Below are 12283 nucleotides of genomic sequence, written 5' to 3' on the forward strand. Positions count from 1 at the left end.
AGCAAAGGCCACACACACCAATCAATGATTGGGAGTATTGTAAACACAGTGAGTATGAGGTCTCTAAATGTCCAGTGAATCGATAATACACTGATAGGACAGACTCGTTTTTTACGTAATGCTCAGCTATACTAAATACCAGTTAGGATGAATCCTCTTTACTACTGCTACTTTGAGTTTTTTGGGGGGTTTTTTCACATTAATTGAATGTATACATGAAGAACTAAAGTCATGTCTTGACTCTCGGACGTTGACCCGTCCAGTCCCCACAGCTCTGAGGGTGAACGGGCCGTCCGGTTGCCTGAGTGTCGATGTGCGCCCCCCCTTACTGAGCCCCTCCCAGGTCTCACTGGGGCCGCAGGCTCACGCGTATCGCGCTGCTGACCTGGGAGACAGTCCCGGTGAGTCCTTTTTCTTTTCTCCTGTGTTTCATCACGTGCGATACGTTCCACGTTGTTTCTTACCTCTTTTTTTGTGGTTCTCTGTCTTTGCTAAAGGTTCTGGATCCTCTGCCATGCACTCGGGTCCCCCGAAGAAGCGCCACCGGAGCTGGCACCCCAACTCGTTGCTGCCCGTCCCGGCGGCGGCGGCCGTCCCCGTTCCAGCCCTCCGGCCCGCAGCCTGCTCTCCCGGTCAGTTTCCCTGAGCCCGACGTGGCTGAATGGGCAGAATCAGCCGGAGAATTGACCCTCTTGTGTGACTTTTTTTCTCAATTTACCGTGTGTGCATGTGCGTGCAGAAGTGCTTTTTATGCAGGAGCTTATAACCCCCCTCCTTCTCCGTCCTCTGGGTCGGGGGATGGCGTTCTCTTGTTGTTGGGGTTGAATCACCCAGTATCTCCATGTAGATGGAGCTGGAGAGTTTGTTGCACTAATGGTTCAAATGATTGAGGAATATTTCTGCCACATCATGTAATTGGATTTTTTTTAATTTTTCAAATAATTCTCTATCTTGATTTTTCATTTCTGTGGTTTAAAGCATTTGTGTGGCAGCGCAACAGCCAACAAACGACGCCGTGTTCCCTTTAAAACACTACTATATGTTCAATCTTAACTTAACATGTTTAACCCCAGTTATTCTGTTATTTCCTTCAAGGTCCTGTTTTAGGAGTGTCCCCTCCTCAGCCACCAGCAGCAGGAGTCATCCAGCCGCTACCGCTCACCGCTGGAGAGACGGTCATCGTCCCCGACAACCTGCTGGCCTCCTCGGGAGTTCGCCCCGTCATCCTCATCGGTACCAGGGCCTCATTTCAGTGATCCGCTCCTCCTCGGGCACTTAAAATGTTAAATGTCCTGACGGGGGGGGCACGACGCAAACGATGTTTATCAGTTATGGATTATCAGGAGGAATGTTCAGAAATGTACTAAAAGTTTCCCTTTCCTCCCTCATAATGACACAGTGTGATTCCACCTGTTACAGCGTCCTCTTATCCATTGAAACGAGCTTTAAAGTGTTCTCAGGGAGATTTACCCACCCCACATTTTGTTTTAAATACGATTTTTTTTTCTTCATTAGTTTGCCACCAGCTGCTGCTTGTAGTTGTATTATTTTTATGAAACGTATTTTCAAGGAGCCCCCTATGTCTCTCCTCTCTTCGCAGGGCATGGGACTCTACCTTATTTCTACGGCAACGTCGGCGACATAGTGGTGAGCCCCCTGCTGGTCAGCTGCTACAAGAGCAGCCAGCTGACGGAGAAAGCCCTGGAGACGTTGGGCCTCAGCGGCAGCCAGCTCCTCTGTGTGGAGACCATGACGCTGCTCACTTTGCAGTACCTCGCTCGCTTAGGTGAGCACAGGGACACCGTGAGGAGTGTGTGTGTGGGGGGGGGGGGGGGGGGGGGGGGTTTGTCCTTTTTTTTTTTTAACGGAGTGGGTTTGTCCCGCAGGCTCGGTGCAGATCCCTCTGAGGGAGGAGCTGGAGCAGATCGTCCTGAAGGCCATGCTGTGCTGCCCCCGGGGTCCGGCCATCTCCCCGTCCCAGCTGCCCTGGCTGGCCCGGCTGGAGGCCAGCGTGTCGGGGGGCAGCGTGCAGGTGGTGGTCACCCACAACTCCCTGGGGGAGGGCATCTCGGAGTCGCTCCGGTCGCTGAGCGAGGGTCCTCAGCCGCAGAAGTGCCCGCCGACCTACGTGGTCGTCATATGCGCCTCGAAAAGCAGCGGCAACGAGTTCTGCGTGCTGGTGCTGGGTGAGTGTTTCTGCCCCCCCCCGAACCCCCCCCCCCCCCCCCCCCGCGGCTCCTTCATCTCGCGCTTTCCTGAGGATCCGATCTAAACCTTGTGTGTTGGACACAGGAAAATATCAGGCGCGGGCCTTGGCCGAAGGCATGCTGACGACCAACGAGTTCCTGAAGGAGATCAGCTACGAGCTCATCACGGGCAAAGTCAGCATCTTGGCGTCTCACTTCAAGACCACGTCGCTGGGTGAGTTGCAACGTGACAACGCGACCCCACCCCCCACCCCCCCCCCCCCCCCACCCTACTCGTTGGTGGCAATCACAAAGAACATCGGAGAGTTCCTACGCATGACGTTTTTGCGGGCTGGTTGCTCTTCTCCAGGGGACAATCTGGACAAGCAGCTGGTGCGATACCAGCGCAGGTGGAAGGGACAGGTCGTCCAGCCCTTCCAGAGCGACGTCACGGAGCACATCCACTCCCAGGAGGCCGCCAGCATGTCACCGCCGTCAGACAGAGGTTAGACTGCGCCTCCCAAACATTACTTTAAAACAGCATTGTTTTCTCTACATTTAAAACGTCTGTTTTACTGGTTGTAATCGATGCGCACACACACACACACACACACACACACACACTTTCTCTTTTGTTTTTCTTGTAATAGAGCTTTTGGGAAAGTTCTTCCAGATCTACCCCACCCAGCTGAGCGTGGCCCGGAGCCTGCTCTCTCAAGTCTGCTCCATCGCCGACTCGGGGACCCAGAACCTGGACCTGGGGCGTTTCTGCAAAGTGGACTTCCTCGTGCTGGTCCCGCCGTCTCACATTCTGGTGCACCAGACGGCGCAGCGCATCCGCCAATCAGGTTCGTGTCCGTGGCGAGAGATTCCGCCACCCCGATATCAAGCTGAACTGAAAGCTGGGGAACCGCGGGTGGAGCTGGCGATTCTCCGGTTTCGCCACGGAGAAGCAGAAATGTATCGTCGTTTTTTTTTCCGGCTCAGGAGTCCTCGTCGACCTGGGCGTGGAGGACGTCTGCTCGGCCCACCAGAGGTCGGACAGGTACGTGGTGCGTCTGGACGGGGACGTTCACGCCAAGATGGAGGCCTTCATGAGGAAGGTGAAGCAGAACCCCTACACCCTGTTCGTCCTCATCCACGACAACTCGCACGTCGACCTCACAAGGTGAGACGACCCCGCTCCGCGCTGTCGGTGATGTGAGGGTGTGTGATGGGGTGTTATGGCTGTGGATATATAGTTTGTGTTGTTGCAGTTTTTAATTGAGCCAATACCTGATTCCAAGTGAACTACTGCCGAAACCAAAATAGATTCCTTCCTGTTTTCTTGGTGCGTGACCTTCAACACACTGGGCAGTTAGCGCGCCACATGCGAAAATCCTTCACGCACCGCGCCGCTGATCGAGTTGGTGTCTGCACCCAACTTGAATTGAATGAAATGACAACATCCCTCACAGCTTTATGACCTTTGACCCCCCCCCCCCCCTCCCCTCCCAGCGCTCTGTCGGGCTCCGTGTGCCACGGCGAGCTGCAGGGTTTGGCCGACCGCGTGGTCAACTGCCAGGAAGTCCTCGACGCCATGAACCTCCTGGTCCTGCAGGTCAGCTGCTTCCCGTACACGCTGCAGACCCACCAGTCCCGCATCAGCATCCACAACGAGGTCCACTGGCCCTCCGGCGAAAGCCTGGTGAGTTTTGTCTCAGCGGCCCAAACGCTGCGGGGGGGGGAGAGAAGCTACGCAGCACGTCGCTACTAAAAAGATCTGCTGTTGCTTCCTGTGAAAGATTTAAACGAGTCATGGCAGGCAGGCAGAGGCCAGTTTGGAACAGTTGTGGTTTAGCTGCTCCACCTAGTGGCCCGAAGGTGCTCTTACACCGAGCTGCGCTGGAAGAGATAACTTGTACAGTCGAGCGCTCGACGCATTGACTCGTATGAGAGCATGACGTGTTCTGACCACGCTGACTGTCTTCCGGCAGGGGGAGCAGCCCCCCAACGAGTTGGTCTACTTTGGCCTGAGGGACTACAGCAGCTCCCTGCAGTGGGGCGTGGCCAGCCCCATCCTGCGCTGTGACGACGCCTTCGAGAAGATGGTCCACACCTTGCTGGAGAGGTCAGTGCGGCGTAATCCCCGAGTCGCCATTAACAAAGATTATCGGGTCTTTTTTTCGGGTCTCGCAGCACGCTTTAGATGTAGATTTAGATGTTGTTGTGAAAAGACGTCGCCGTCGGCGACCCAGCTCAGACTTGTGCATCTGTGTCCCAGACATCCGCACCTTCACAGCATGGTGATCCGGAGCTACCTGCTGATTCAGCAGTACACCGAGGCCATGATGGCCTTGACCTCCTCCCCGTCCCTGAGAGACCACATAACCCCGGAGACCCTGGCCATGGTGGAGGACCTGATCAACGCGCCGAGCCGGGAGGGCTCCCAGGGCCGGGGCCACATGCTGCTGGTGCGGGTCCCCTCGCTGCAGCTGGCCATGCTGGCCCGGGAGCGCCTCGAGGACGTGAGGGACAAACTAGGGCTCCAGCTGTGCTTCGCGGTGCTGCTGGGAAGCCCGGCCACCGAGATCAACCTACAGAAGAACTTCACCATGCGCCTCAAGGCGAGGATTTTTTTGACTTCTATTCCTATTCACTTTTTACATAAGGCACTTGTGTACTGCTTGCTTAGAATGTGGCATTTAGTGTGTTTCTACCCAACATGAACTCTCGGCCTTCATATCTAAACAGAAACATCTTGTTTTTTTCCTGTTGTTGTGTGTTTTGCTTTAGGCGTGGAGAGGCTGTGAGAATGAAGACTGGGTGCCACACACCTATGAGGATCTGGAAGGGCTGCCCTGCATCGTCATCCTTACAGGGAAGGACCCCCTCGGAGAAACCTTCCCCAGGTAAAACACCCTTAAAAACGCGATAGTCAGTCTTTGAAACTGCAGAACCTTTTTCCTTTGGCCATATCTAGACCATCTTTTACTCCTCCAGGTCTCTGAAATACAGCGACCTGCGTCTGATAGACTCCAGCTACCTGACCCGCACGGCGCTGGAGCAGGAGGTGGGTCTGGCCTGCACCCACGTGTCCATGAGCGCCGTCCAGGAACCCAAGACGGCCATGGCCCCCCGGGAGTCGGACGGGGAGAAGGCCCCCGCCGGCCTGAACGACGGCGACGAGCTGGAGAGGCCTCAGAGCAACGGCAGCGCTGCGACCCGAAACTCCGGTGGGTTCCCCCCCCCCGCAGTCCGCTAGACGACGCGTCGGCGTGCGGAGTCGTCCCCCCCCCCCCCCGCCGCCGTCTCCTAACCGCCTGTCTCCTAACCGCCTGTCTCCTAACCGTCTGTCTCCCCCTCTGCGCTCAGGCTCCCTGGCGGAGAACGGCGTCAGTTCGTCGGACAACGCCGACTCCTTCCAGCGGCCCTCCACCTCCACCGGCCCCCCCTCCGACGCCGGCGCGCCGCCCGCGTCGTCGCAGGGCTTCAAGCAGGAGTGCGACTCCCTCGAGGGCCGGTTCTCCTCCGACCCCTCGAAGGCGCCCAACGCGCCTCCCTCGCTCTACTCCAGCTCCTCCTCCTCCTCCCCGTCGTCCTCCTCCACCACGCAGAGGCCCAGCCAGTCCACGCATTGCGCCCGCCAGCCCAAGGCCGCCCGGGTGTCCCCGCGGACGGTCATCATGTCGCGGGCGGCGTACAGCCTGCTGGCGGGGGAGTCGGGGAGCCAGCTGAGCTCCTTCTCCCTGCTGCCCCACGCCGACGTGGCCTGGAGCAGCCCGCTGAGGCCCCTCGTCGCCCACAGCCTGCGGGGCCCGGAGCAGAGCGCCTACTACCGCGAGTGGACCGTCGCCCGGCAGCACCACGCCGACTACGAAGCGCCAGCCGGGCCACACCCGCGACGCCTGCTGCTCAGTGGACCCCCGCAGGTACCGCCCCCCCCCCCCCCCACCCACCCCCACCCACCCCGCCCCCAGAGCAGCAGATAAGCACGGTGTTGTTTCACTAGTGTCAGTGTAACGTGACGAGGAGGGTTGTTTTTGACCTTAATTAGGTGGGAAAAACCGGAGCCTATCTGCAGTTTCTGCGCATCCTGTTTCGAATGCTCATCAGGCTGTTGGAAGTCGATGTGTATGATGAGGAGGAGGAGGAAGAAGGTGAAGATCATTAAAACCCCTCGGATATAACAATGCGCTAATCGAGGAGTTGGTGTTTTTTTTTTTTTTTTGTTTCATTCAGATCTTTCCATGCTCTTTTCACCTCCAGAAACATCCGAGGTCGCAGCTCTCGTAAAAACCCAGCTGCCTGACATTGAGGAGGTGCGGAAGCTGCCCTTTGACCCCTACCCCCGCGACCCCAAGTTCAAGAAGGCCAGCCCTGTCTACACCGACAGGAGGCCAAAGATCTTAACAGGTTAGCAGAGATACGCAAACGAGTCCCTTAATTCTTCGTTTAATCTCTCATTGGAAAAACAAGGACGTTGGTTTTATTCCCAATATGTCGACTCGCGAACACGTTTTTTTTTTTTCTCCTCATCTGCAGATTTTAAGCAAGAAAGCGACAGCCAAACGCCAGCCAAGCGAGTCACCAAGTCCATACGCCTGAGCAGGTTTGCCGCCCACAATGCCTTTCACCACTGTGAACAATGTCACCACTACTGCGAAGCAGGCCCCGCCTCACAGGTGAGTGCCCCAGTGCCCCCTGTTTTGTGCATTCTGTTTTGTGCATTCTCTGTGCTTCTTTACCCTCGCGCGCTCGTGCTTAACCCCACCCACCGTGCATCTGTGCGTGGTAGCTGTCGGAGTGCACGTTCCACGCGTTCACCTTCTGCTCGTCCATGCTGGGGGAGGAGGTCCAGCTGCAGTTCGTCATTCCCAAAGCCAAGGAGCAGCACTTTGTCTTCAGTCAGCAGGGCAGCCACCTGGAGAGCATGCGCCTGCCTCTGGTCTCCACCAAGGTTGGTTGACCGTGCACATGGGGGAGTTTTTCTATATATTGATGGTGGGAGGCCTCCCAGATCAACCCCGTTACCCAACCTTACCGCTTTCTGGTTTCTAATCCAAACGTCTTCTCTCTGTGGTCGCCCCCAGGACCCCGATCTGCTGAAGAGTCCCATCTTCACCCCGACCACGGGGCGCCAGGAGCACGGCCTGCTCAACATTTACCACGCGATGGAGGGCGCCAGTCATCTGCACATCCTGGTGGTCAAGCAGTTCGAGATGCCCCTCTACAGGAAGTACTGGCCCAACCACATCTTGCTCGTCCTGCCGGCGGTGTTCAACAACACGGGAGTCGGTGAGCAGCTGACGTCTTAATCTTAATCTCACCTCATCTCACCTTAAAAAGATACTTTTAGCACTACTTGGATAAACCAGAGACTGCTTCAGCCGAAGGGCCACTGTTGGTGACACACGTGCTCCCGTCTGCTGAAGGTGCCGCCCGCTTCATGATAAAAGAGCTGTCGTATCATAACCTGGAGCTGGAAAGAAACCGCCTGGAGGAGCAAGGTGTGCGGAGGCAAGATGTTTGGCCTTTCATCGTGATGATGGACGACTCGTGCGTGCTGTGGAACACCCACCAGCCGACCGACAGCAGGTAGTCGTGGTTTTACCCCTATTATCTTGGTAGGAAATGTCTATTTTAAGATATTTCAAGGCCCCAAAGGAATGTACGGAGAAGGTACGTAACTATAAAACCATGTCCCCTCCCCCCCCCCCCCCCAACACCAAAAAAAACCTAATGTGTCCTCTGTCCTCCTTCCTCCCTCTCAGTGAGACCTCGGACGGAACCAACGTGTCGCTGAAGGCGGTCCTGCAGCAAATGGAAAGCGCGCCGAAGATCTCCCTGTACGCCATGTGCGGCACGCGGCGCTGGAGCAGCAGCTTGGCTCGCAAGGCCCCGGGCGGGGCCCCCTTCAGCCGGTGTCACCTCCACGACTTTGTCATGCTCAACGTGGACCTGACGCAGAACGTGCATTACGACCTCAACCGGTGAGTCAGTCAGGGAGGGAGGGAAGGAGGGAGGGAGGGAGGGAGGGTGGATCGCGTCGAGTCGAGTCGAGCAGGGCCCTGAATTTTTCTTTTTCGGGCCCCGCGTGCAGGTACAGCTGCGAGGAGGTGGACTTCAATCTGAGGGTGAACAGCAGCGGGCTGCTGCTGTGCCGCTTCAACCACTTCAGCTTCATGAAGAAACACATTCCGGTCGGCGGAAACAAAGACTTCCTGGTCAAACCCAAACTCGTGGTACGCGCTGTTGCAATCCGTCTTTAGTGAGCTTATTTGTGTTAAAACCACCATCTAACCTTGCCCCCCCCCCCCCCCCCCCTACACAGGAGATGGAAAACCCCACCGCGATCAGCCCGCCGCAGTATGTCTGCGCCCCGGACAGCGAGCAGACCCTCCTGGACGCGCCGGCCCAGTTCTTGCTCGAAAGGTTCCTGCAGAGCTGCAGCCACAGACTCTTCCCGAAGGCCGTCCAGAACAGGAACAACCCGGTTCTGTCCATCGACAGCTACCTCAACATCAGCCCGGAGGTGAGAGCCCCCCCCCCCCCCCCCCCTCCCGAGGAGGACGACGCTCCTCAGCTCGAATCCTGTCTGTGGCGAAACGCCATTTGGTTGCTGAGTTGTATTACTGCTTCAGGGGGAACTTCTAATCGCAACTATGACAAAAAAACTTTAAAGCTGCTGAATGCGTTGCAATTCTTTGAATGATTTCCCCATCTGTTTGGGAGGGAACAATCTGACCCACCTTCGCATGTGCAAACACGCGATGCCAACGATGCACATTTCCACCGTAGGCTGCATTTATTGTGCACCGCTTTCATCCTTCACATCCCTGTACAGACATTACTTCTCGGGCTTTTCTCTTAGCGGTGCAAAATAAATGGTGACGCGAATCAAAAGACGCCTCCGAATCGAAGTGGACAGCTTTTGGGGTTTCCTTTGTTGGGATTTACGGAACGTGTGGCACCTTTTTTCGTACCCAGATATCTGTGTGCTACATCAACTCTCGCCCACACTCCACCAACCTGAACCACCAGGGCCTGCTGTTCAGCGGCCTGCTGCTTTACCTCTGCGACTCCTTCGTCATCTCGGGACTCCTCAAGAAATTCCGCTTCCTCAAAGGTGACGCTTGCGGTGTGCTCATGGGGGAGAAAGGGGGGGTTTATTGTTGTTGTCTCTTTTTGTTAAGTCATCTACTTCTCTTCGCGTTGGTGACCCGCTCTGGTTGTTTATTCTGGGTTTTTTTCATTTTTTTTTCATGTGTCCACAGGCGCCACGCTCTGCGTGATCAGCCAGGACCGAAATTCCCTGCGCCAGACCATCGTCCGACTGGAGCTGGAGGACGAGTGGCAGTTCCGCCTGCGGGACGAGTTCCAGACGGCCAACTGCAGCGAGGACCGGCCCCTCTACTTTCTGACCGGACGCCACGTCTGAAACCCCCCCCCCCCGGGGGGCGCGAGGGGGGGGAGCTTCGGGGGACCGGAGGGCATGAGCCACAGGTGGGCACGGGGGGCCCCCCTTACGGGTCTTTCCTTTCATCTGAAGTGCCACAAACGCTGAGGAGGCGCGGTGCCGGGGGCAACGGAGGAGGGGGGGGTTTGGACTATTTTTCTCGTCTCCGCTTGACCTCGCGTTCCCCTGGGGGAAAAAAAGGGGACTTTTGAAGATTGTATTTGTACATACGGATGTACTGTATGTCCCATTCTGGACATGCGTGCTTATCTCAGGGTGTCATTGGGAGGTCCGAGGAGAGTCTTCTTTTTTTTTTTTTTTTTTTTTCTCGTTCACTGTGTACTTTTGATTCGCGTCGCACCAAAGACGTCCCCCCGGCCCGCTCCTGCTCCACATCCTGGTCCCCCGGGGGCTCACCTGCTCTGCCTCTCTAACTCCACGCAGCCTCTTGACTGTGAAAGTCCGCTCACTGCATTGAAGAGACGTAAACACAGAGGTCGATTTCTCAATCATCTAGACCTCGAATGGACTTCGGTTTTGTGCCTAAAAAAAGAAAAAAAGTGTATCGATAATCCTTCTGAATGGGGTTTTAGTCCCGTGTTGACTGACACATCTATCCAAAGATTTTCTTCGCAACTTAACGGAAAGTACAAGTTGTTGTTTCCCTTCAAGAATTCAGGCCCGAATACACAACTACGAAGCAAGTGTTTGGTCCAAAACACACTTTCTGACTCGCCCCATGGTTTTTACTCTTAAAGCGCTGTAAATGTTAAATGCCAATCAGACGGACGGAGCAACATTGGAGAGTAAATAGTTTACTGCTACGTTGTGAATGTTTTGCATCGAGGCATTTACTGACTTCTCTTTCAAGCGTAATCACATGGCAGCAGTAGATGCCGCCATGTGCCATGTGCCACTGCCAAATATCCCGCTACCGACTACTGTGATGTCACCTCCTGTTACAATGTTCTGAGGCTGTACATCAATGGTCTCGGGTACCATTCACCCATAATCTGCCATGTATTTTCCACCCAACAAAACAATAGGGAAATCCGAGAAAGGGTTCCGCGCTGCCCGAAAGCGGGCGTTGGGATCGTTTCGCATACTTGAAAGTAGAATGTTTTTATATGTTCCTGCACAGGGTTGTCCAAAGAATATGCCTTTTTTTTAAGTCTCTGATTTTTTTTTTTTTCGACCAATGAGAAACCATTTAACTGTGAGACGATGAAATGTTGTTTGTCTGAGTGAAGCAAACTGACATAATTAGATTTCGGACTACTGTACTGTTTAAAGCTTTGTTTACATTAATAATATATTATATCGTCCCCTTCACCACTGAGGGTTGCTGATGTATTTTTTTAGTCGTGTGTAACTTTTGCCAGTATATTTTGGTCATGACGTCTTTCTTAATTTTATGTGATGTTGCAAAGACAAGAGGAATCTACCTAGACGAGTCCTTAACCACGTGTGCGTATCCCTTCCTGTTCTTGTGTTTTTATTGAAAATAAAAATTAGGTCCGATAGGGATTCTTATTTATTCGACAAGCATTTTGGACTGATAATCATAACGAAGTGTCATTATTTGATTGAATGCTGAGCTCGTCTAAACCGAGGGCGGGTGTCCTCCTTGAACCCATCCGAGGGGGGGGGGGGGGGGGGGGATCTGCACCAATGAATGTCACTGGAGGAAGGGGGGTAGGAAATGTGAACTTGCACTATACAAGTTACCAGCAGGAACCTTCCCATTATTAAACGTGCCCTAAAATGTGTCCAAAAACAGGACTTGTGATCCAAACTTTAACTTAAACTCCAATGGTCAATGGAATGTGTCTTTCTTGTTAATAATTTAACTCTTAATATGCAACTTGCTCTCACAATCTTCACCGAAATGTGTTTGATAGCCATGTGCGGCCCGGTGGAAGCCTTGGTGTCCGAGCGATCTACCTCATGTTTAACCGTTGTGGTTGCAGATTGTCAACGTATGATATTAGAGCCACGCTATTGTTGTTGAAAATGTATAAATGGAATAAAATGACTTCTAAAATCATTTTTGTGTTTTTTGTTTTTGTTTTACACTTGTATGTTTTCGGCTGTGACACCACAAGGACCAAAAATAGACATTTCAGAGATTTTTATTTTGAATTTGAATGACTGAAATAGGGATTGTCTACTGGGATGTTTGCGAAATGGATATAAAATGATCCAAAAGTCCTTCAATTTGATGGAATAGTGCAGCCATAGGGAGAAAAAAAAATTGACTATTTTTCTCTGCATAAACGTACCTTAAATAAGGAGAATGTAGACTTTCGCAACCACATTCACATCTGTTTGCCACATCTATGAGGTCTGAGTGACCGTGCCCTTTGCCACTAGGTTGTGCTGCTGCAGCAGCATCATCTTTTTGGGACTCCATGTCTTATCATTTCATCACCAGACAGGTGCGGCTCGTGAGGCTGACAAACCACATCCTGCAAAACAAACAAAGAAACACCTGCCCACAGGATGTATTTCTGCAGAGCTTATGTCTTATTGAAAAGTAGAATTAAAATGATTAATATTTGATACACGCAGCGGAGTAATAAAGATTTAATCCAACGCTCGCAGGAGTGACCCCATGCTGTTGAGGGGCCCTTTCTTTGAACCTTGAGCTTTGATGATT

General features: G+C 53.7%; 1 protein-coding gene across 1 annotated transcript; it reads left to right on the forward strand.

Annotated features, from left to right (window-relative positions):
* Positions 1-160: 160 nt before the first annotated feature.
* Positions 161-9922, forward strand: greb1l (GREB1 like retinoic acid receptor coactivator; the record flags this gene model as incomplete). The annotated part of the gene is made up of 26 exons (XM_062557846.1): positions 161-401; positions 498-632; positions 1096-1233; positions 1601-1786; positions 1887-2186; positions 2293-2421; positions 2557-2691; positions 2837-3034; positions 3174-3354; positions 3684-3873; positions 4163-4296; positions 4450-4792; positions 4962-5077; positions 5169-5401; positions 5541-6097; positions 6223-6325; positions 6435-6581; positions 6711-6850; positions 6964-7125; positions 7259-7463; positions 7601-7763; positions 7940-8158; positions 8269-8410; positions 8500-8700; positions 9156-9294; positions 9443-9922. Coding segments are annotated over 26 exons (5001 nt in total), but the record flags the coding sequence as incomplete, so codon positions are not given.
* Positions 9923-12283: the final 2361 nt, after the last annotated feature.

The sequence above is a fragment of the Pungitius pungitius genome, chromosome 15 (assembly GCF_949316345.1).
Source record: "Pungitius pungitius chromosome 15, fPunPun2.1, whole genome shotgun sequence".
NCBI classification, from domain to species: domain Eukaryota; kingdom Metazoa; phylum Chordata; class Actinopteri; order Perciformes; family Gasterosteidae; genus Pungitius; species Pungitius pungitius.